Genomic DNA, 27047 nt, shown 5'->3' with positions numbered 1-27047 from the left:
TCCTAGCCAATGTTGGGAAGAGGTATCCATGGACTTCATCACAGGGCTTCCCAAATCTAAAGGTCATAATGTCATCATGGTAGTAGTTGATCACCTCACTAAATATGCACATTTCATTGTATTATCACATCCTTTTACAACAAGTATAGTGGCAAAAGTTTTCTTGGAGAATATCCAAAAGCTACATAGTACACCTAAGGTTATTATTAGTGATTGTGATCCTATCTTTACTAGTCACTTTTGGAAAGATTTATTCTCATGTTTAGGTACTCAATTGGCCCATAGTTCTTCATACCATCCTTAATTATTTGGGAAAATTGAGGTTGTTAATAAATGTTTGGAAGGATATCTACATTGTTTCACTTCAGAAAAGTAATCTCAATAGGTGGATTGGCTACCTCTTGCAGAATGGTGGTACAATACTTCTTTTCATAGCTCATCAAAAATGTCTCCATTTTTGGCACTTTATGGATATCATCCTTCTTCCATTACATCATCATTAAAGGTGTCACCAAGAGTTCAGGTAGTAGAGGACCACTTGCTTCATTAAAAATAGGTACTTTCAAGACTAAAGGAGAATTTAGCTACGGCACAAAATTGAATGAAACAACAAGTAGACCAACATCGTAGTGAAATAAATTTTGAAGTTGGGGACTGGGTCTTCTTGAGATTACAGCCTTATAAACAAATCTCAATGAAGAAACAAATAAAGTTGTCTCCAAAATATTATGGACCATACCACATCATGCACAAGATTGGTAGTGTTTCTTACAAGCTTGAGTTGCCACCAACAACAAAGATACATCCAGTTTTTCATGTTTCTTGTTTGAAGAAGGTAATTGGATAGAATATTCCTACTCAAACAGTACAACTAGAACTTGATGAAGAAGGAAGAATAATTATGGAACCATAGTGCATTCTTCAAGCATGCACAAAGAAGTTGAGGAACAAAATCTTGACTCAGTATCTCATCCAGTGGAAGAACTTACTAGTTGAAGAGGCCACATGGGAGGGTGAGGAGTTCATTCAAAAAAATCCACACTTGGTTAGCATTGAGGACAATGCTTCTTTCAAGAAAAGGGGCATGCCACACCCTTAATATTGGTGTATATAGAGTTATGAATAGTCAACTTGTGGCTATCTTAATTAAGTCATGTTATTATTATTATATATTATTTAGGTAGGTAGGTCGGCTTAGGTGTCATGTAGGGTTGTGTCTATTCAACCTAAGCATAATTAGGTATATATAGGAGGTTGTGAGTCTTATTTCAAGAGGATATTGTGAAGTGTGTTCTTATTGGAGATATTTGGTGGTTTCCCCCTCAGAGTGGCCTATTACTCTCAGTTATTATCAAGTATTCACATAATATTTCATATTATTTCTTCTATTGTGCAAGTTATTACATTACATCTTATGAATTTTATAATATCTTTTAGCCCCAAAATTTAAGGAAGTTGATGGCCCTATGAATTTTATATTGAAGATAAACAAACTTAATATTTTATGATGTCGTAACAATTATAATGGAACTCATTTAATTTTGGTGGAAAAAATGAGAAGATTAATTATTAACATGTAGCACAATTTTTTTCTAAGTTGGTGGGGCTATTACCAACCCTACCCTATCTCAAATTAGAAGAGTTAAAAAATAAGAACTCCTACATTGTAGGAAAAGATTCTAGATAAATGATCAACCCTCCAAAAAACTCTTATGACACCTCCCCTCCTCGAAAATAGAGCCCAAGCCCAAGATCCCTCCCTAAAACTCTTGTCTTAGTATCGTTCAAATGAGAAATTAATTTCTATTCAACCAAAATAGGAAGAGTTGAATTGAGACAATGTTTTGTTTGCACAAAGCCTCACAAAAATGCTAAGGATTTAGAGAACTTCTACACTCCTTAAACAACCCATCTGTGAGTAGCAAAGTTCCTACATTTGCAATTTTGAATTCCACTTAACACTTTTTTTAACTAAATAGAAATAGAATTTAAGAACTTCTTACAAGAGGTGATACATTGGTTGAGGTCATCCTATTTATTATATAACAACGATTTAGCTTGAACAAGAAATCATGAGTATATTTGCTAACAAGGCATTGAAAAAGTTTCATGCATCAATCACTACCAATAAACTCCTAATAATGTTGTCAATCTTACCAAGATCTACCTGAATGCCCATTTTACCCTTTCTTACTCACATTTTCTACTTGCTCACTCATGTTTTCTACCCTTATCATTCAATGTTCATGTACAGTTTTGGGTATAGCTCTAAAATTATACATCCATCCATTATTTGTGCATATTATTATTACTTTTTTATTATTAGTTGATACATTTTCTACTCACATCTGTTTTCTTCAAGATCCCTCTAGTTTTGTTTTATATATTCTAAGATAATTGTTTTTTAAAATTTCTTGTGGCCTATTTTCAAATTTAGGGTATATTAGGCTACATTTGTTTCTAGTCATCTCTAGGATTAGTAAAAGAGATATTTTGATCTCTTCGCTATAATATTAAATCTTTTCTTTGGATTCATGATATTTATTATGTAAACAGTTTTGGCCTATTGTTTAGGCTGGGGTTCAAAGGAGGTTTCTTTAAAAATAGAGTGGATGGATGCTGAGAGCTTTTAGGACTATTTAAAGTTGAGTGGTCTCGTGAATTTCTTTAGTTTGTCTCCTCTTTAAAATTTAAGCTCCTCAATTTAAGGAAGCTCATGAAAATCGCTATAAGAATTTCAATTTATGATATCATTATTTTATTACTATCATAATTTAATTTTTTAAATGATAAATAGATTGTTGACATGTGACAAAAAATCCCTAAGCGGGTGGAACTAATTCTAGCCCTGCCACATTTTTACCCACTCAAATTAAGGGGGCTAAAAAGTCGAAGCTCCTATTTTGTAGGAAAAGATTCCAAATAAACCTTTAGCCCCCCAATTTTTTCTGTCATGGAGCTACAAAAAAAATAGAGCCCAAGCGCCTCTCATGGGAACCCCTACTTATAATTTTAGCAAATGTAGTCATTATTTTCCTTTCCAAGTCATCATTAGTTATTTTGACAATGTCTAGCTAGATTAAGATGAAGCTTGTTAACCGTTTTCCTTTTCCAGTGCGTACCAAATTACCAATTTCCCTTATTTAGTAATTGTATGTTATCCTCCCTTGTAGCTTTGACCTTATTAAATAGTATTCACGTTTATTCACTAATTTGCATGAAGCATACAAATGTTTACCATGTGTATGTTAAGTCAATATTCTCATTACATAACTAATCAATATATTGATCTTATTACTCAATTTGTGAGTGCCATACAATGTGTCATTTGTAGAATGTAGAATCATCTTCTTGCATATTTAGGTATTGTATATGTGGACACCTAAATCTGATTACATCACTAGGTAATCATATTTAATCATCTCTTACGACATTACTAATTAAATATTTATTATTTAATTAATTACTTGTCATCCCCTAGTTAATTTATTTATTTAATTAAATATAGTTCAATTGATAAAATCAAATGATGACCCAAAATCAATTTATCAATTAAATACCTATTCCTCTATTAAGTTAAATAAATCCTCATATCTATTTAATTTAATCCCACATCCCTTAAATAAATCATTTAATAAACCATTCCTTACCCCTAAAACATCACTAAACCCTATCTTTACCCCTATTCCAAACCATTCACCCATACTAACCTCACTTAGCCTCCTAACTAACCCATCCCATCAAAGCTAAGTCACTTGCCCCCTAACCCCCTTTCTAAGCTAAGTCTAATCCCCCTCCTAAACATGTGCACAACTTTAAGCAAGGGTTAAGACTTGCTAACCCAAGCCAAATTCAACAAGTCTCCCTTGTCCTCTTCCATCCCTATCCAAGAGCATTAATGGCTCTTGCATCCCTCTTAATGCCTCTTACATCCCTCTTACACACGCATCCTCCCTCATTACTCCTCTGGACCCTCCCTTTTGACCACCCAATCCCCTTGTGACACTTGTCACAAGGCTATAGCCCTGAACAAGCACTATCCATGTGCTCCCTTTTCAAAGAATCCTAGCCTCCCTCAACATTCATCCATCCTTGCATCCTGACCTTCCATATCACTACCCCTTAGCCTATAAATAAAGCCCTTCCCTCTCACAATCCATCATCAAATTTCATGCAAACTTATAATGCTCCACTGACCACTACATCATAGTCATTTTACACCATCATAATGCTAATATCCATCCACACCTCCATTGTTAAAACCCTCACCCATCTACACACTTGGTAAAAACACCTACCCATTGAAAGCTTGAGCACACCGTGAGCATACATCCCATATCCATCAAGGACATATCTACGTTATCATACGTTACACCTAAGGAGCTTACAATTCTTGGTTTGCCTTCCTTTTGGTGATAACCTCGTTCTATCATAAGTGTTAACTATTTTAATTTTGTATATGTTTTTGTTAGCATTAGTAATCAATATTACACTACTAAATTAGGTGATACATTTTGGCACGCCCGGTGGAACCTCGCATTTGGGTTGATCTAATCATTTTTTTGCTATTATTTTGTTAAGTAACTAAACTGACATATTGTGATGGTTTCTATATGTAGTTGGTTTCTTAATATTGTTTGCAAGTACCAAAATCCCCAACTAAGAAGTGCACTCCCAGCCATCCAATCAAATTCTTGTTAAAACACCTTGCAAACACCCTGTATTTGTGATCTTGCAGCCACGAGATCGCGAACCCATAGTTGTGAAATCACGATCTTTTACTGGTGGGATTGCAATTTTTCAATAAAAACCCTCTCCATCATTCTCACTAACCAATCCTCTTGGGAGAAGACGAGTTTTTACTATTGGGATCGTTGTAAAATCTGTGAGAACGCTTGACCAAAATAGCTAAGCCCAAAAAACCAGTTTTATCCTTTCGCTCTCAATCCTGCAGATGCACTTGCTAGCAGGAACTCATGGCATCGTTGTTTTTATGTTTATTTTTATTTTAAAGAAAAGACAGTATAAATCAAATTTTGACTTTTGGTGGTTATGTAGGATAGGGGTTATTGTAGGCATTTTTATGCCTATGAAAAGAATTTAAAAAGTTTTTTAAAAAAATTCCCATAGTCAAGCTTCCGTTTTGAAATTTTTTTTTTGTGACTAATCACATTGATTTTTTTTGTAGCATTGCAAATTGGAGCATCTTGAAAACGTAACCATGTTTTTTGCAAGTTTTTCTTAGAATGAACTTGAATATTTAAAAAAATTTCATTGAATGAATGTTTCTAAAAGCAATCTTGAGTGTCATGGACTAAAATCAAGTTTTTCATTGGAAAGCATGATTAAAACAAAAAACACAATCTTGAATGCCAAGGATCAAATAATCATAGCTATACCTCACACTTCAACTTTGGGGCTTAAAAAGAAATCACTCAATCTTGAATGCATAAAGGAATTGCCTCATTCCTTATCAAATTTACTTATGTTGACAAATGCTTGATTTACTTATGTTGACAAACTCTCGACCTTTATCATGTTGATGAGATTGTCAAGTTGGAAAGAACATTGTATGTCATAAACACGCATGTCTTCAATAGTAGATTACAAAATCTAAATCATCAATTGGAAACAAACTGTAACGCCCTGCCAAGGGATCCAAAAGAATTAACCTAAAGTTTTACTAAGTTTGCTAAACATTTTTTTTTTTTAAAGTAAGAAAGTATAACATACACATCAAACACATAGTAGCGGAAGCAATAACATGTAATCATCGACAAACATACATTGTAAGTTACATTTCTTAAAGATCCCAAGACGTTGAGTCACGTTTAAATTTAATTAAATCTAAGTCTAACAACTATCACATACATATGAAAGAATAATCAGAAAGTCCCATGTCCATAATATTCATTTGTTCTGAATGCCTCTTGGCAAATTAATTCGGAATTCATCCACTGTACAAGTCACAGGGTATGAAAGGCTTAAAAGAATATACATATGTAAAAATAGAAATACATCAACCTCCATGAATCCATGATACAAAGTACAGTAAAGATATATACAAAACTATTCACCATACTTGATACGTCCATACATCCATAATGATAAAACATCTAACATAAAATCTGACCATCCATCATAATAATCCAAGGACATAGTGAAGGTAAATGCCAATCACAAAAACTCCAGCCACGGTGACCACGGAACGGATCTCAATGGTAAGAGTAAAAGCACTACCACCCGACCGTGTCGAACCTAAATGGTCCACTCCCACCGCGCTGAGGAGATAGTCTCAAGTCCCAAATAGGATAACAAAACCTATAATCATAAATACTCTCTAAGCCCAGGAAATCCTATAAGTATGCTAACTCAAGGGTTCCTAAAAAGATCGACATCTAAAACCCAGAGGTACCACAAGACACGTAGGAAACCTAATATGCAAGCGGGAAAGTGTCATCGCAAAAGTCATGTAGAAGTTACCCGAGCAATCCCTTAGGAATCCCGGGTCCCTACTGATCCTGCGGCCACTAGTATCCTCTCGTACTGACGAGGCCTACTATGGAATGCAAGGTCGTAACCAAGCGTTCTCTCTACCCCATCCTAGTCTGTACTAGCACTCAAGGCATAGGAGAGAACATACAATTATCTTGTTAGGTTCATTTTCTCTCATTTTGTGTAAATGTTTTCACTTATTAAAAATGACTTACAATGGGTTTCTCAAGGCAGCCTCTTAGGGCTCCGACCCCCATTGCAAGCCACTTCCCGACTCTACACATAGATAACCTACCCTAGGCTCATGAAATCATAAATCAAAGAATCATAATAAAACCACCTCAGTCCTATACAAGCAACTGAAAAACATCATAAAAGATAATCCACAAAATTACATCAGTTCTTCATGAGCAACAGATAATATCAATCAGTAATCATATGATCACGACAGTTCTCTATCAGCAACTGAAGGCATCAATGATAAATCACAAAATCCAATGGTTCTCCAATGAGCAACCAAAAAGTATCCCAATAGTAAATTACAATACTGATCGAAGACTCCAAAAATGGTCAAGTCAACACATGACATCATCAAGAACATAACAAACACTTCAGTCCTTTCAAGTGACCGAAAAGCAATCCAAGTATAACTGATCGAGACTCAAAAATGGTTATCAAATATAACTGATCGAGACTCGAAAATGGTTAAGTCAAGTATCTCAAATACGTACATCTCAGCTTCACACAAGGAAACTGGAAAGCAATAACAAACAGTAAACACAATCATGTCATAGAGCACTTCATCACATTACCATGGTCGGGTTAAGAAAGATCGAGACCAAATCATCATGACATCATATTCACAACCCCGAGCCTCTGGTAACAACCTAAACTGGTCAACGCTAAACCAACCCCAAAACATTCAAAGCACAAAGACAACATCAAAGTCTCAGAGATTGGATCTGAAAGTATATTATTTGAGTTAAGGTAAGGTTTATGTTTCAGTTTAATGTCGAATTTCAAGTAACTAAGTTTTCATAACTACCCCTTACGATTAACCCATTTCTATAATAACTTCCATTAAGTCAATATTTCAAATCTACCATTTAATCAATTAACATTCATTATTAATTAATTTTAATTAAACTAATTTTAATTAAATTAATCAATAATCATTTGTTCCAATTACTTATTTTAATCTATCCATTAATTGTTAATTTATTAATATTTAACCAACATTATTTATAAATTAATATTCACAAACTATGTTAAATGTATTATTATTTAACTAATCAATATTAATCAAGATTAACAATATTTATTAATTAAAATATATTAAAATATTATAAATTGAAAATTTTAAAAAGTAATAAAATTTATACATAATAAAAAAAAAGAATTTTAAAAAAAAACTTTTTTAAAAAAACGTTTTAAAGCTCGTTGGCTGAATAAGACCCTGCGGTCTGCTGCAGGCCTGCGGTCGCAAGGACTGCGGTGGTAGGTACTCTGTACCTGTCGTCGCAGTACCTGCAATGCAGGTACTGTCGACTCCGCCGACCGTGGGGGTGGGCACGGGATAATTCCCTCCCCCCCACTAATAGCATATGAATATTTTTTTTTTGTTTTATATATATATATATATATATATATATATATATATATATATATATATATATATATATATATATATATATATATATATATATATTTTAAAACAAAAGAATACCATTTCGTTATTAATAAGATTTTTATTAATAAACAAATTAATTAAGAATATATATATATATATATATATATATATATATATATATAATTTCTTTTAATAGATATATATATATATAAATAAAAGCATTCAAAAATTGGTTCCCTTCTTTAAATTGATATAGAAAATATAGTCAACCATTCGAACTTCTAATTTAGAATTTCGGTACTAGATTCAACCCTTCCCATTTAAATCTTATGTATACAGAAGTTTATTGACAAGCATCTGATAAATTCCAATATCGTAATGTTTTAACATTCATCACAGAGAATTCCAGATTTACAAACCCCAGACACGAAGAAGACAGGAAAGGATAATTGCGTATTTAATCGATAATCAAAAACACAAGACCCTACCTGAACCTGATGCTATTATGCAATCTCCAAGAACTGTAAGAGAATTTGCTCCTCTCAATAACCTTCTTTCGAGAATCTTCCTTTGGTATTAGCCTTCTAAAATTCGCTTCCAAAAGTTGTCTCCCCAAAAATTCTCGTCCAACTTCGTATATCTCAAAAATGAACCCCCAAAGTTGTGATAAGCAATTTCTCCTCAATTCGGGGCACTAATTGTGCGTTTACCCGAGAAGACTCTTTGCACAACTCAGTTAACTCCAAATTAACCTTTATTATCTTTTCTTATTCTTTTGCATTCAACTTTCATGCACATTAAGTTGAATTATTAAATAACTTTATTTAATATTCCACTTGACTTCTATTTTAAATTAATTTATTACTTTAATCTTATGTGCACTTTTAAGAAATTAAAATAACATTATTAATTTCTATAATTTAATCTTTTAATTTAATTCTCATATTTAAACTCATGCTTAGATCATGTGATCTAGAATTCTTAATAATTTAATATCTTTCAACTTTTAATTTATTTTAGAACTTAATTGATAACATATTTAATTAATTTAAATAACAATAATATTTAGCATTTATTTAAAAATGAACTCCAAATATATTATTATTAAATTAAATAAATATTATCCTGTTCTAAATTTATCTTTGAACTTTAATCTCCAAATTTAATTCTTTTATGTAATTAATTTCTCAATTAATTAAATATAAAGATATCATAATAATTCTCTATTAAATTAAATCATTAATTAATCTTTTTAATTAGACTTAATTAATAGAAAACACATCAAGGACTCATATAACAACATACGAAAACCCAACATAGAAAAGCATATACTAAATCAAAACAAAAAGGTTATAATCCCGAAATTACATCATTTGATGCATTCAGAGGGTACTTAACTCAGATACTTTTCCTAATTATCAATTAGGACAATTGGCTAAAGGGTTTAGGAATTGGACTTAAGAGTTTATCTCCCCTCTCTTACCATTGAGACAGTGCGATAGGGTACGCTCATCCTGACAATTCAGGGAAGTCGATACTCGATACCTGCAACCTGCATAAAAATCCACGCATGTACAAATGCAATATTCTAAGCTAAATAGACAATGGCAGGAAGTGGTGCATCGTGTAGATCCCGACTAGCAGGTGACTGCGACTCCCTTCCTTAACCACATCAGAAACACCATACATAAATAAAACAACACGCACACCATACACATGCAGTATGGGGTAAGTATCCATAAGAAGCACATGGAATAATAAACCATCTAACTAATCATCATCGATAACTGAAACCATTGAATAATCATCATACATGCATGAAATATAGAGTACCAAGTAATCTCATCATATAATAAACTGAGTGTAAAACAACATCTGATAATCTCTAAAATAATAATACTAATTATCAAACATAAATTGGCCTAAAAGAGTTTGGCAATGATATCAGAAATGTAGCTCAAAATGTAGACTAGGGCAGGCACTACACAAACAAGTGTCTTTTAAACCCAAGATCACTTATGTGGTCTTTCTTTACACTTTTTAGGAGGTCTTCTAGGACATTTCATCACCCCTTGGGATGAACTCAACTCTAGCATTTTGGTGGAGTATAAATAGTAGGAGGTGAATCGAAAGACACCTCTCTTGAAAGCATAATCTTGTTACTCTTGGCTAAGCCCCAAAGAACTTTATACTTTTGGGAAGTGAAGGTGGAGATTTGGGTTACCGTCTCCTCTTGGCTATGTGGCATTATTTTCTTTCATCTACAGATTTGGGCCTCACATACCTTATGTATATCAAGGAAGCCCCTAGCTGAGCTTGTATATCCTAGTAAAGCCTTATTCAGTTATTGATGTGTTTGACATGTTTGAGTGTTCCAAAACCCTCCCCACGTTTCAAAAAAAAATCAAGTCCTTTTGCTAAAGAGATCACTTATATGTCCTTTGAGACGATTGTTAGCAAGTCCATTCGCAACAACCCTAAGTCTAGTTTTCTCTGCCTTATCCATTGGTAAATCATTCAACCCAAATGAAAGGCTTACTTAACGTAGTCACTGCCTCATCAAAGATTCATCCAAACTTCCAAAAATATTGTCATCCTAATCACATCCTTTCTTACATCATTCTAGTCTTCCATTTAGTCTTCCTTATCCTAATCTAGCTCTATCTTCTTAGCCATTCTACACCCCATTTCCATATCCTCTAGAGTCAGTCTTTCCTTCTATCATGAGCCTAATCCACATCCAAATCCTAATCTGCATTTTTGTGTTCATCTATATTCATCCTTCATCTCCAAAACAACATGTCGCAATCCTATTATGATGAGTTTGGTCATCCCACCTTTTCTCCCAATGATGATGACAATCTTGTCGACTACAACAGGTATATTGAATACATTAGAGATATTGCTCCCAACATCCTCCAAAATCCAAACATTCCTCCCAACTACTCCATCATTTTTTTGTGCATACCCACTGGTACTCCTTAGCATGCCTTTGACAAGGGGAATCCATTATTGTCCTCATCCACACCTCCTTCCTATATTGTGTGCACATATTCCTCTTATGCATCAGTTATATCTCCATCTTCCTCCACCTTCATATCCCAATCTCCACCCTTCCAAAACAATGCTGGTAGCTACATCCCTAGTCCAAGCCCACCATCCCAACATCTTCCAAACCCATTTCCAAATCCTCCAACCAATCCTATTTATGCAATACATCACCCTAATCCCCTTACTCTTCCCAGTCTAACACACACATCTCCAAGGAATTTTACAAGGAAACCCAAAGAAAATCCATCTCCTCCACCCATCATTCCTCTTACATCATCCTATCGCTATCATCCTTATTTCATCCACCCCACTTATCAAACCCCTTCCATCTCCTACCTCCCATCCATAGAATCCCTCCAAATCCCATCCACATCTCCTCCTCCTAACATTACCCATATCTCATATAATGAACCCAATGAGTCCCTCCCCCATCAACTAATCCCCATTGAAGAATCTCCCACCCATCCATCTACCTCACTTAAAGAAACCATTCATACTTCTCCTACCATACCATCCACTCCAATCCAATCATGTCAAGATCTTGTCCAAAAGCATGTTGAAATATCCCATGACACAAACGAAGATCCCACCATCCCACTTATTCCCCTACATGATCCACTTTTACCATCCCCTCCATATCTGAATCCTACCATCTAACCTACTCCATCTCAAGATCCATTCCCATCAACCCATCCAAATCAAGATCCTATCCTTCTATCCCCTCTATTCCATGATTATACGTACCCTATAATCCATGATGATAGATCCATAGAAGAAGAACTATCATTTCCGAAGCTTCGACTCCTTTAGCTAGTAATGGACTCACATCTTGTGTTCCAAATAATGAAAATCATATTGAAGAAAGAAGTAAAAGTGTATCTTTGGATGTTGGTATCCCTTCTATCCCTACATGGTCATAAGTCCTTCCCTCTTCAACCCAAAGTTCCCATCCATCTTATTCTACATCTATTTTAGGCCCTTATCTTATTACTTCTTTCCAACCCTCCATTTTGGGTCCGTATATCCCTTATCTAAATCCCCCATCCCTTCCATCCATTTTGGATCCTTGTGTACCTAATATGAATCCTTTATCTCCTCCATCTATTTTGGGACCTACTCCTTCCTCGCTTCCATCTATTTTAGGCCCATTTCCTTCATTTCCTCCATCCATTTTGGGAAATTATATGCATCCATATCTTTTATTCCAATCCATCATTCCATCCCCTCAAATCCACAAGCTAGATCATCAAAGGTACTCATCCTTGAATCCCTTCCAACCTTGAAACTCTATCATTCCGTCCACAATCCCTCCATATCTTCCATGCTCTTGTTCCCATACCAAGGCTAATAAAAGCATATTCAATGCCAAAATTAAAAAGCATAAATCCAAAAATCCAAGTATCAACATGTCCCTTCTAAAATACATGTTCTAAAAGAGAAGAATTTGATCCAAATCAAAGAAAAAGTCAAGAGGCCACAAAGACCCAAGCTACAAAAATAAAAAAGCATGTGGATACCCAGGATGATCATAAAAGGAACAAGTCTCAAAGAAAAATCTCAATTGGCATCCATTCATGCTACTTAAAAAGCCTCATCCATTCATACTCTATCCAAATCTCAATATATACATCCTTCATTTCCCCAATCCACTTTTGCTCCCTATGCTTATTATCCTAAATTTCCCATTTTCTATCTTCCAACTTTACTTTTAGTCCTTATATTTCTCTTCCTCCATTTTCTCCTTAACCTCATTCAATACCATCTTTCTCGCTACTTCATCACCTCTCAAGGTGTGTGCCAATGATGATCTTTCCATTTTCGTCATCCATTTACCCACAAGTCTTATGTCTTCCCATCCATTATCTTCCAACTTCTGCCCACCATTCCACTCCTTTAATCCAATCTTTTTCCACCCATCCTACCAACATCTATGAGTAAAATGCATCGACCAAAAAAAAAAAAAAAAACTAAGCGCCCACTGGTGAAAACTTAGCAATTCAAGTGCCTTGAACAAGAACCATGATGAAAATTTGGCAAACAAGCGTCATGCATAATCCCTTTATCCACATGCTCTATATACTAGGGGGCAGGTTCCATCACCCACCATACCCATCTCATCCCACCATACCAACCCCATCTTATCCATTTCATCCGCCATCCTCCTTCAAATATTGATAAAAAAAAAGTCCACCACCAGATACATGTTTTTGGTAATCCTTTTGACATCCATTTCCCATCAAAGTTTGTCTCTACCCATCCTTTATCCACCCACTCTTCCTTCCATATGATACTTCCCCCTCCTCTTTTTCAAACCTCGTCCACTAACCATTACTGTCCCCTATCTTCCCTACTCATTCACCTTTCCTATCTAGCTTCCCTCTACCTCATTATTTCATTATCCTCCAACCCTCTATCCTATCACACCCCTTATAAAAAACTCCTAGCTTCCATCTATCTCCCTCATCCTCTTATTGACCAATCTTCCATCCTATCACATCCCTCATAAAACATCCTCTTGAATAACCTATGATAACTGTGGGCACTATATTCCTTGGAGATCGTGTTGTTTCCATCTTTCCATCCTCACCATTCTAGCTCTGTTTTCTTCTTGTCATCCCCAAAACCAATCATACTTTTACCTTCTATCCTTGCACTTCTCAGCATCTCTCCATCTTTCCATCACCCGGTGCGTCCCTTATCATTGGTATCTAGCTCTAGGCTATCCCCATATACCCCAATGTCATCCATTCATATCCTAATGCTCCTAGAAATCTACCATCCACTACACCATCCCATTGCACATCTTTTTAACTCATCCAATCACCTTCTTAATCTTCTACCCAACCTTGTTGCAAGCCTTGGTCACACCCCAATTATCATCATTGGGATGCATCCTTCCCACTCCTTGTATTTAGGCATATCATTCCCTTATCCACATCACCCTATCCACCCTCAATCCGCTATCTCCTCATCCCGAGCTTTTCATCTGCTATCTCCTCATCCTAAGTTTTTCATCCACTATCTCCTCATCCCAAGATTTTCATCTGCTATCTCCTTATCCCGAGCTTTTCATCTGCTATCTTCTCATCCCGAGTTTTTCATCTACTATCTCCTCGTCCTAAGCATTTCATCTGCTATCTCCTCATCTTGAGATTTTCATCTGCTATCTTCTCATCCTGAGGTTTTCATCCCCTTTATCTACTCATCCTGAGGTTTTCCTCTATCTCCTTACCTGAGCTTTTCATCCACTATCTTCTCATCCCAAGCTTTTTATTAGCTAATCTTCTCATTCCAAACCTTTCATCCACTATCTTCTCATCTTTATCTTTACTGATGCTATCCTATCATGTTGAGCTTTTGTATGGTAATCCCTTGTACATACTTTGGTCCATCAGTTGTATATTCCTTGTGTGTCAATTCTTTGCTTGGTACCATTGTATATCTCTCATTTCTTCATGTTCATTCATGCTTGATCACAAATTGCAGTTCTCTTGGTTAGGTGCTTTAGCGAATCCTCGTACGAGATCCCTTGTCATCAAAATGTTGTCCTAAAAATTTATGATTGCCCAGCTCATCCTAGTCCTCAATATTACCAATAGATCCTTGTAGGATGTATCCTTTCTCTCATCTAATCTTGGTCCGTCAATATCCAGTCCTATCGATCTCTTTGGCAAAAGGTTACTTTTTTTATGGATTCACATTTTCTTTCAATTTATTTTCTTTTTAAGATTTCAAGTTTGGTTCTTAAAGTATCTCTTCCAAGCAATTTGAGTTGTTCCCTCCTCAAAGTTGCCACAATCTTTTATATCATGGTGTGCTACGAATGGGGCAATTCGAGGGCAAGGTCTTGATCAGGTCTTTCAACTTTTCTTTTTTCTGCTTGTAAGTCAATCGGATATGACCCTTGCATATTACAGACATGTGACCACTTGTGGTTACATGGTGCACTTGGGAAATATCATTTGCTTGTGGGTTACCTAGTATCGTTTCCACCCCGATTCTTCCAAGATTCATACATGATGCTAGGGCAATCCTTGTGTGTTTGTTTCACATCAGTCCCATGTAATATTGGTACAAAGGCCTTGATGTTCTTTGTAACCTTGGCATATCCCCAATATTCCTATATTAAAATAAGTGCTCAACTATATGGTGGTGCTCCCCTTTGGAACACTCTCACGCTCAAGCTTCAGTGGATTCCTTCACACTTCCATCCTATCCAAGCATCCCATCCTATCAAAACATCTCATCCTATCCAAGCATCCCATCCAATCAATCCTACAATCATGATCCAGCCAATCTATCAATCATATAGTATCCAATCTTGTATCAATCATAATCATAGCTCCTGAATCAATCATAATCATAGCTCTTGCATCAATCATAATCTTAGTCATCACCAATCATAATCCTAGAATCATAATCTCCCCAATCCTACCATCTTCTGAATCACTTCCCTCGATTTAATGTAGAACAACCAATCACCCTCCCCCCTCCCCCTGTAACCAGTGTTCTTAACCATTTGTTATCCTTGCGCACAAGGTTTTCCTTTGTATCATTCTCCCATAGTGAGAGTATTCCTTAAACCCCCTCTCTTAGCCACTCTCAGTCCTCCTGCTCGCTCTAGATGCTTATACTTTTGAAGAAGCTATCAGGCCTCACCTTCTCTCCCTACCACCTTCTTGAGGGGGCATCACATAGTCCATTCTCTCCTCTTCCACTTGAAACTAGAGCAACCATGTTTCTTTAAAAATCTTCTTCGCGTGGTTTATATTCAAACTTCTTTGAAATAATGTTGTTCCAACATTATGTCAAAGAGCGGCAAACTGTAGACACCTAAATCTAATTACATCACTAGGTAATCATATTCAGTCATCTCCTAGGACATTACTAATTAAATATTTATTATTTAATTAATTAATCATCATCTCTTAATTTATTTATTTATTTAATTAACTATAGTTCAATTGATAAAATCAAATGATAACCAAAAATTAATTTATCAATTAAATTCCTATTCCTCTATTAAGTTAAATAAATCTTCAAATTTATTTAATTTAATCCCGCATCCCTTAAATAAATCATTTAATAAATCATTCCTAACCCTTGAAACATCTCTAAACCCTATCTTTACCTCTAATCCAAACCATTCACCCATACTAACCTCACTTAGCCTCATAACTAACCCATCCCATTAAAGCTAAGTCACTTGCCCCCTAACCCCCTTTCTAAACTAAGCCTAATCCCCCTCCTAAACATGTGCACAACTTTAAGCAAGGATTAAGACTTGCTAACCCAAGCCAAAGTCAACAAGTCTCTTTTGTCCTCTTCCATCCCTATCCAAGAGCATTAATGGCTCTTACATCCCTCTTAATGTCTCTTACACACTCATCCTCCCTCATTACTCCTCTTGACCCTCTCTTTTGACCACCCAATCCCCTTGTGACACTTGTCAGAAGGCTAGAGCCCTTAACAAGCACAATTCATGTGCTCCCCTTTCAAAGCATCCTAGCCCTCCCTCGCCATTCTTCCATCCTTGCATCCCGACCTTCCATATCACTACCCCTTAGCTTATAAATAAAACCCTTCCCTCTCACAATCCATCATCAACTTTCATTCAAACTTATAATGCTCCATTAACCACTACATTACAACCATTTTACACCATCATAATGCTAATATCCATCCACACCTCCATTGTTAAAACCCTCACCCATCTACACACTTGGTAAAAACACCTACCCATTGGAAGCTTGAGCACATTGTGAACATACATCCCCTATCCATCAGGAACATATCTACATCATCATAGTTTACACCTAAGGAACTTAACATTCTTGGTTTGTCTTCCTTTTGATAATAACCTCATCCTATCATAAGTGTTAACTATTTTAGTTTTGTGTATGCTTTTGTTAGTATTAGTATTCAATATTACACTACTAAATTAGGTGATATAGTATATATATTTACAATTTTCTTGTGTATTTAGCTACTGTACATACATTTTCAAATTTAAAAATGTCTTTCTTAATTACAAATAATGTTTGTTAAGGGAAGATATTCAGTAGTGGCTATAGCTAATTTTGCACGTTTAATTGAGATACCAAACTATCTCAAAAATAAAAACAAACAAAAAAATTGTTGTTCTCATATGTGACTAAATTGCTTAAATCTAAAGTTTCAACTTCTCACCAATAACGATGCACTCTATAGGAGACATTATGCACAAAAAGGTCAAAATGGTCCAAAAAAAATGCTCAGCAATACTTGACCCCATTGCACCAATAATGATTCACTCAATCATCAATAGTGACTCACAAAATGTTCACTAGTATTTCACAAATCTCCAATAGGGTTCATACATCACTAGTAGTAATGCACAAACCAATCATAGATAATAATAAAAAAGACCAAAAAAAATACGATCGGTATATAAATAGCCCATTTTTGGAAAATTCATTGTTTAAGAGTGACTGAATTTCTATTAGACCCCGACTCACTACTGGATATCTTCCTTTGGTACAGCCAAGTCACCGTGCTTGAAGAGTAACACAATTCTTAGATGTGAAATTCATTTTGCTTTCAAAATCAGCATCTTCGGATCCTTCCATTAACTTTAATCAGAGAGTTGAAAATGTCAAGACAATATGTGCAAAGCCGAAATAAATAGCAGTCTACACGTACGACACTTCATCTAAATTATTTCTTGTCCTTGTTACAACGTGGAATTGTAGTAGCAAGCCCATTCATTCAGAGTGACTTTATTGTTGCAAACTGTAACATGATTGAAAATATTAGAGGTTGGTGATTATTCCAAACGAAAAATTATGTACCCCATTTTTTAAAATGCTTCATTTATTTATTACTTACACAAAAATGTGCAAAAATTGTACCATATGTAGATATGCCTGAAGAATTGCATAATGATAAATTATTTCTTGTCCTTGTTACAATGTGGAATTGCAGTAGTAAGCCCATTCATTCAGAGTGACTTTCTTGTTGCAAACTGTAACATGATTGAAAATATTAGAGGTTAGTGATTACACCAAACGAAAAATTATGTACCCAATTTTTTAAAATGCTTCATTTATTTATTACTTACACAAAAATGTGCAAAATTGTACCATATGTAGATATGCCTGAAGAATTGCATAATGATAAATTATTTCTTGTCCTTGTTACAACGTGGATTTGTAGTAGTAAGCCCATTCATTTAGAGTGACTTTCTTGTTGCAAACTGTAACATGATTGAAAATATTAGAGGTTGGTAATACTACAAACGAAAAATTATGTACCCAATTTATTAAAATGCTTCATTTATTTATTACTTAACACAAAAATGTGCAAAATTGTACCATATGCAGATATGCCTGAAGAATTGCATAGTGATTTTTCCTTGCAATAAAAATTTGCCGATATTATATGAATTTGCATTTATCTCAATTTAAAGGGGTATGCAAGGCAAAGAAAACATTGTTGATTTCATCCTTTGACCAATCAAATGCATTTGCTAATGTTTTCCCCACAAATAAATAGCCACTTGCAATTAAACATATGAGAAGGATTCGAGAAAGAGGCATTGATCTTCTTCAAATATAGTACACCCACAACGCTTCTTGTCTTGGCCACATTGAAAAGTTGTAATCAATCAAGAATGACTTGCACTTCTGTTGATTAATTGTTAGTTCTCCAACAGGAACCCAAATAGGTTAATGATTATTAAATTCATGCTTCTTGTTTAAAAACAATTGAAATTCCTTAAAAGGTTAATGCACATCCTCCATGTCTTTATATTTCAAATTATTACAATTAAAGGACCATGTGATGATGCAGTTAAGCAGATTACTTTATTTTCCAGCAAACCTCGAATTTGCTTCTTAATATTACCAGCTTCCAAAGTAAACTGTCAATGGAGACCATGTACAGTATTACAAGCAATGATAAGTAGGTTTAATTTTATTTTCTCCAACAATAACATTCGCATAATTATCATCTGCCACTTAGACAGCATAACGAGATACAAATGTCTAGTTCTAAAATCTTTGTCCCCGTGAATTTGCATCAAATGAGTGTGTACTAAAAGTTGAAATCATTCAGTCCTGGGTACCTATCATTAACCAAAACCATTGACTTGAATAATTTTCCGCTAACCATGGATAAAAATTTCAAAACATTTATCTAGCAGAAAGACTGATTACGGCATAATTTACATCAGCACTGATACCAGTGACTTAACATTCGACTGATAACTTCCACTATCAGAAAGGCAATGAAAAAATGTCCACAGCAGAAACGATCCCATAATACAGCATTTGGCAAAGAAACCCATGTCAAAGAAGCATTTGAAATCAGTTACTCCCCTTCTTTCCAATTAGGAATATTAGACGTTGCTTCATTCACCATTTTTACCAAGGTCACCTGAAAAGATTGGACAACCCAGTCACAAACTTGTAGCTAATCAAATGGAAAGTCAAGTTCAACCAAACTTGTTGAGTACCACAAAAGAAAACTATTCCTTATAGACAGCACCAAATATGCATGAATGAACAACTGCAAAGGTAAATTACAAAGAAGAAAACAGCTTCCCTACCCTTGTAATTTCTATAGGTGAAGAAGATATATAGAAACACTTGAAACATTCTAAGGGAAGGGAAGAATCTTAAAATTATAGCCATAAACTCAAATATTGAAGTGCACGAGTCATTTTAGTTGTGTTACTGCTTATCACATTGAAAACCTGTCTGTTTGCCAAGCCACGTGGTTGACAAATTGACCATTCTATAAACTAAATCAATGAAATCTATAATTATTAGAAAAAAATTAATTCAAGAAAGATATTTTACGAAAACCTTGAAACCTGTGAAATGGCAAAATTTTTAATGAATACTGCAATCAAGGGACAATTTTAGCAGATGACTACAAACAACAGTTCACCAGTACATGCACAGAATGCTCAACCAATTGCAAACTTGCAGGGAATCAGGAGGTGGTGCATGAGCCAAAGGGAAATAATTTCTTGTCATAACACTACAATAAATACATTCTATAATTCATGTCATATATATAGTATTTACAAAAATTCAACCAGTACATAAAAAATAGACAAATAAATTTTTCAACATGCACACCACAAGGATCTTTCAATAAAATAAACAAGATTAGAATCATTAAAACTATTCAACTTTACTAGGGCTTCCATCAAAAGAGATAGTATGTTACTATTATTTTTCAGCTCGCTATTCATACTTCTATTTCGTGTCTACTTCATCATGGTTTAATTCTATCTTATATCCAAATGCAAGAATTTTGGTCAATACCATCAATAACCACAGTTCAATTTTGTGTCTACTTTTCTATTCCAAATGTCATCGTCATTCTACATTTTCTGCACAACTAAATTGTTATTGTAAAGATTGGTTGGTTATTTGGTCCAAAACATTTGATAGTCTATCTCTTTCTATAGTGGTAGCCCTGCAAATCAGTTCTATGGAAAGAAATAATTTGTACTGCTGGCCAAGGGGCTTGAATTTAATGCTAATGTAGGTTCTCCATTATATTATTGCTTTCCTTGCTGATTATGACAATGATATTGTTTCATTATTTTTACCTAGTCTTATTACTAGAAGTGAAGGGGTAATGTTATGTGTAGATCATCTTTGTCTTCTTAACAGTGTTACCCGGGTGCGTGCTGGGTCAAAACCCTGAGCACTGGGTGCACGTAAGTCCCCGGTGCGGGTGCATCGCACACCCGAGCACCTCCACCAAGTGAAAATCGCGGTCACACTGCACAAGCACACAAGTGGGATGCGGAGAACCAAGTGCATCACAGGTGCTGGGATGAGGTGGTATGCACGGGGTGCAGCCGGCACATTGACTTGAAAGTCAAAAAAAAAACTTTTTGCCATTTGTTTTTTATTTGCTAGGGAACCCTAATTGGGTATGGGTTCCATGTGGTCTATTTCAAGGCTTAATTAGGCCAATACACCTCATTTTCATTTCATTGTTTTGGAACAACAAGGAGCAAAGTGAGCAAAAGAGGTTGGAGGAGTTTGTGAGTGCTTAGTGGGTGATTTTGCAAGGGATTGCAAGATCAAAAGGAGCGAGAGGAGCAAGAAGATTTTATTTGGCAAGTGTCTCACCAAGTTCAAGGTAAGTTTTTTTTGTTTTACTTTTTTGTTTTAGAAATCAATTTATATTATATAATTTTCTTTTAGCTTTAAATTTTTGAATGTTTCATTCTTGAATCTTGTTGATAGTAGATAGTTGATAATTCTTAGATTCTATGATTTATCATTTTTATAATTTAATATTTATATTAGTTTTTTGCTACTAAAATAGGCTGAAAGGTATTTAGCTTACTTTTTTTTATATTTTATTATTTCTAAATAGTAAAGTTTTAAGTAGGCTGAAACTAGTGTTTTTATGTTATAATGATTTTTTAATAATTCTTAATTACTTGGGCTGAAAATTGAAATGTATCACAATTCATAATCATCTTTATTTTATGAAATGCAGTTTTATAAATGGCATCTAGATTCAGTCAAAGTGCAGAAGACATGGAAATTAATGAGAGAAGTGCACCTGATTATGAGCGTAAGCCTAAGAGAAGTGATCATGGAGCTAATATAGATGCCCAATCTGAGGAGGAGCCTCCTTATGTTGCACCAGGGGTGCCTTCTATTGATTGTCCTTCACAGATTTTGGCGCACCTTGCTAGGGGTCCTTATGATCCAAAGTCCCCTCTCAAACAATTTGCTACGAAAATTACATGCTCTACACCTACAGGTGGTGGCACATGTAAATGGAAATGTAATATATGTGGCGCACAATGGTTTGACAGCATTACGAGAGTTAATGCACACCTTTTTTGGATTGGTTATGGTGTGAACCCATGCATATTCTTGACAAATCCTAAAAATGTAAAAATACAGAACTGAAGTGAACAAACTATGGGGCATTTCTGATGATATTGAAGTCCCAGTGCCTAGATCTTTGGCTGTCAGGCAACAGGTACTGGGTATACAGTAGTTACTGGGGCAGTGAGATATATCTACTCGTATCTTGCATCAGAGAGCAAGGACTATGTCACCTACACCATCATTTTCCTCACCTACACACAATTCAGCAGGAGATAGCAGTAGTGGGAAATGGAAAGCAACTACAAGTCGTAGTGGTAGTAACCCCATTGCTCATTTATTTAACATGTATGCAAGGGAGTGGTTAGATGATGTCGTTGGTGATTTCTTCTTTTCCAGTGGCATCTCTATGCATGTGGCTCGATCTCCCTATTTTGTGAGGATAATGTTCATAGTAGTAAAAGAGGGAGAGCCATCATATGTGCCAGTAGGTGACCACAAGTTGAAGACCACAGTGTTTAATAGAGCCTATGACAAGGATGGGATCTTGATGGAGCAGATGAAGGCATGTTGGATGGATTCAGGCTACAGCACTATTATGGATGGGTGGACGCACATTAGCCATCATCCACTCATCAACATTATGGTCACATGCACCAAGGGCCCATACTTTTTGAAGACAGTTGATTGTTCAGGGCATCATAAAGATGCTGATTTTCAGTTTCATGTGCTTGGGGAAGCCAGTGAGGAGGTTGGGCCACAAAATGTGATACAAGTTGTGACAGATGCAACACATGTGCAAAGCTGCAAGGAGGCTTGTTGAGTCAACCTATAGGCATATTTGGTAGACTTCGTTGTGTGCATGCCATGAACAATGCACTCAAAGACATGGGGAAAATTGACTGGATTAGACAGTGGTTAATGATGGGAGAGAGGTGTAGATGTTTATCTGCAATCACCATATATCACATGCACTTTTTAGGAGCTTCGCAAAGAAGCAATTTCTAAAACCAATTGAGACCATATACGCATCATATTATATTCCCTTGGAGAGAATGACTGAGTTGCAAGAGCCATTGCAACTCATGGTTATGACACAAGAATGGAATCGACGGCCTGAGTCCAGAATAGAGCAAGGGAAGAGGGTAAAGGAGATAGTGACGAGTGATCAGTTTTGGAGTGACGCAAAATACATAGTCTCCATCATTACTCTAGCGTTTTAGGTGATTAGATATGGAGATGCAAATTCAACTAGCCTTGGAGAGGTTTATGAGTGCATTGATTCCATACTTGGGCAAATGAGGGTTGTTGTACATGTGAGGGACCCCACTCTAGCATTCTATACGGAGCACATTGAGCCTATCATTCACCACAGGTGAGAGAAGATGAACACTCCTTTGCACATGGCTGCCTATGCATTGAACCCGAAGTGGTACATACCTAAGCCTGGTAGAGTCACACCACTTCAGGATGATGAGGCGAAGAATAGGTTCTTTCGGTGCATTGTCAAGATGTATGATATTGAGACTGCTAGTGAGATTCGTACCAAGTGGTCTGAATTTTCTAGTCTTTTAGGTAATCCTTAAATCTTGATTCAATGCTCTAAACTCTTTATATTATTATAATTATAAGTTCTTATAATTGTTACTTATAACTTTATAAGTTATTTTAATATTATGTTGTAAACTTGTAACTTGTTACTTCTAGGATACTCGGATATTGCAAAGGTGGATCTCAAAACTATGGCACAAAAGAATCCCATTTTGTGGTGGAAATGTCACAGGTCACAGAAGTCAAAGATCACCTCACTAGCCATCCGACTACGTTCTCAGGTTTGTAGTTCCACCCCTTTATAATCTTAACTTTTAGAGTTTTACTTTACTGATTTATGATTCATTGATTCAATGATTTAATATTTATCATTTATCATTTGTTACAAATTGTATGAAAGTTTGTTTGTAGGTTGTAACTTTCAACTTTGTTATCTCAGGTTTCTAGCTCCTCAGTTGCAGAGAGGAACTGGTCCACCTATAGCTTCATCCACTCTGTTAAGAGGAACAGACTTACCTCTAAGAAAGCAAAGAAGTTTGTTGCCGTACATGGTTTCTTGCAGCTCAAAGATCACAAGACGGGTGAGTACAAGGAGAGCCCAACAACACGATGGGATGTGGAGCCAGAGGATCCAACTCAGATTGATGAGGACCTTACCCACGAGGAGTCTAGTAGTTCTAGCGATGAGGACTTCAATATAGGGGATGAATAGAGAGCACTTGGGATGATTTCATTCTCATCATTGACATTTTGTCAGTTTGTTGATTGCACTCACTTTGATATGGCTATGATACATTATTTCATTTCAATATTTCATGCTACTCGGCTCATTGTCATCATGAGCATCTTTATGATATATGATATTCATATTTGAACAATGAATTTTGAATCTTTTATCTTTGTCATTTGATAAATTGATAGTCAATGGTTGACTTACATGGTACTATGTGTGGTTTATATTTTACTAAGTTCAATGGTCATTGGTAATAGTTATGAAGTTGCAAGTTTGAACTTATGGTTAGTGGATCGTATTTCAATTTTCTATATTCAACTATATTTGGTATGATATATTTATATTGAAGTATCATTTCATAATTAGCATTTTCAGTGTTATATATATATACACACACACACACACTATGCAAACCCCCCCCCCCCCCCCCTCCACACCCCGCTGCTGCACCCCCACCGTCCCCAAATAGAGGCCATTTTTTTCCCCGCACCTGAAACTCATCCCAATGTCCCCCGCACTGCCGCACCCCCACGCCGGTGTAAAACTACTTCTTAATATATTATCCTTCTGTCATATTGTAATATGAATTTTCTTGGCTGCTTAAAACAATGATATTGTATCATTTTTTTTCCTAGTCTCATTACTAAAGTTAAAGGGGTAATGTTATGTGTAGATCATCTTTGTCCTTTTAATATATTAACCTTCTCTCATGTTGTAATATGAATTTTCTCGGCTGCTTAAAAACATCAGTCTGATGTTTAGATGTAACCCAATATTACACCACAATGTCCAAGAATCTCTTTCATTGTGATTTATGCTTTTGTGAAATTATGCATATCTATCCTAGTATGTGTTTTGTGTCCATCTTCTACTTCTACTTTATATGTGTCAATACTTCAACTAAAATTGAAGGTTGGTTGAATATCAAAGCTTTTGAATGTGGCGTGGTATTGTATCTGGAATCTTTGAAAATACTTAATTCATACCCATTTGACACTGTTAGTTATGAGAAATGATTTCTCTTTTGTCAACTGATTAAATTTTTATTTTGATGATATTATCCTTCTCTCGTGTTGTAATATGAGTTTTCTCGGCTGCTTAAAAACATTAGTCTGATGTTCAGATGTAACCCAGTATTACACCACAATGTCCAAGAATCTTTTTCATTGTGATTTATGCTTCTGTTGAAATTATGCCTATCTATCCTAGTATGTGTTTTGTGTCCATCTTCTACTTCTACCTTATATGTGTCAATACTTTAACTAAAATTGAAGGTTGGTTTAATATCAAAGCTTTTGAATGTGGCTTGGTGTTGTATCTGGAATCTTTGAAAATACTTAATTCATACCCATTTGACACTGTTAGTTAGGAGAAATGATTTCTCTTTTGTCAACTGATTAAATTTTTATTGTGACGATATATTCTTTAAAGTTTCCTATTTGAAGATTTTCTCTGTGATTATAAAATATTTTTTACTTTAATCCTTCTAAAACATGCAAACATGTTTATTGTAGTTGTTTTTATGTCTTACTAAGTTTTCGAAGATTTCATGATTTGTTATGGTAATACAAACTCTATGTTAACTTTCTTTTGGTATTAATGATAAGTTGGAATGCAATGTGGTATTGTAATTTGTGACCTTTGTTAATGTGATAGCATATGTCGAATTGATTCGTCATGTAAATTATAATGATTATGTCTGTATATATATATATATATACACACACACAAATGTGATCAATCATTATAAACCAATGTATTAAATCAATCTTTATATCATAATGTAGTGATTGTTTGAAGCCTGATTAGTTAAGGCCCAATGCTTTCTTTATAAAGACCCGATTATGATTGGGATTGTTTTATAGATAAAGTCAACACAAGACCACATAAGGTCATGACCATACGTTAAGGCCCAATGCTTTCTTTATAAAGACCTGATTATGATCGAGATTGTTTTAGTTAAAGTCAGCACAAGACCACATAGGGTCATGACCGTACGTGGCATAGGCCACACACGGTCATGCCCCTATGTGGGTGACCTTTCTAATATTATATATGTTGTGCATTTTGCATTTAGAAAAGCATCAACAAAACACATGCAAATACCTCTACAAACTCACATTTGCTCTACCACTTATTATTTAGCATATTTGGTTCTTTCTTGGTAAGAGTTTTATCTATATATATATATGAGAGATATAGATGGTCTGTTAGAATATTTAGAATAACTGAGAGAGGGGGTGAATTAGTTATCCTCAAGTCCAAATGTACCAAATTCAACATTTACTAACTTCAAACAACTTTATTGAATTCATAAACCCACTCGGTCTATAGAACATACCACCAACAATTTAACATTCAGTTCATTACTTAACTCTACGTTCCAATGTATGTGCCGAACAACAGTAAAATAAACAACTATAAAAATAGCATGCATAACATAACATTCACACAAGTAAATGGCACCAGGATTTAACATGGAAATCCAATCTGGGAAAAAATACCAATAACATGCTACCACTTTTTTCACTCTTCTGAAGTGAGCTCGGTTAAGAGTCAACCCTATTAAAAGTTACAAAACACAATGTTAGATGTGATCCTGTTAGGACTGGCCTAGTTAGAGGACTTTGGATCATTCCATTAAAATGTCACCTTGATTAAAGGATTTACAAAATGACTGTAAGGTCAACCTTGATTAAAGGATTTTGACTGTCACAATGGTTAGAAAGTAATA

The 27047-nt window shown here is 35.2% G+C and overlaps 1 protein-coding gene across 3 annotated transcripts in view; it reads right to left on the bottom strand.

The window, feature by feature from the left end:
* Nucleotides 1–19101: 19101 nt before the first annotated feature.
* The window catches only part of LOC149571803 (hydroxyproline O-arabinosyltransferase 1-like), an 88951-nt gene continuing 81005 nt past the window's right edge, over nucleotides 19102–27047 (bottom strand). For all 3 annotated transcript variants that reach the window (XR_016359877.1, XM_089813216.1, XM_089813217.1), the window contains one exon: nucleotides 19102–19591. Coding sequence is in view for 2 of the 3 variants with exons in the window: in XM_089813216.1 (XP_089669342.1) it covers nucleotides 19526–19591 (66 nt within the window). In the remaining variant the exon portion in view is untranslated. The remainder of the gene's footprint in view (nucleotides 19592–27047) is intronic.

The sequence above is a fragment of the Cupressus sempervirens genome, chromosome 2, assembly GCF_028749045.1.
Source record: "Cupressus sempervirens isolate cs-2001-9-10 chromosome 2, ASM2874904v1, whole genome shotgun sequence".
Classification (NCBI taxonomy): domain Eukaryota; kingdom Viridiplantae; phylum Streptophyta; class Pinopsida; order Cupressales; family Cupressaceae; genus Cupressus; species Cupressus sempervirens.
Note: the sequence above shows the minus strand (reverse complement) of the source record. Positions and strands in the feature narration are given on the sequence as shown.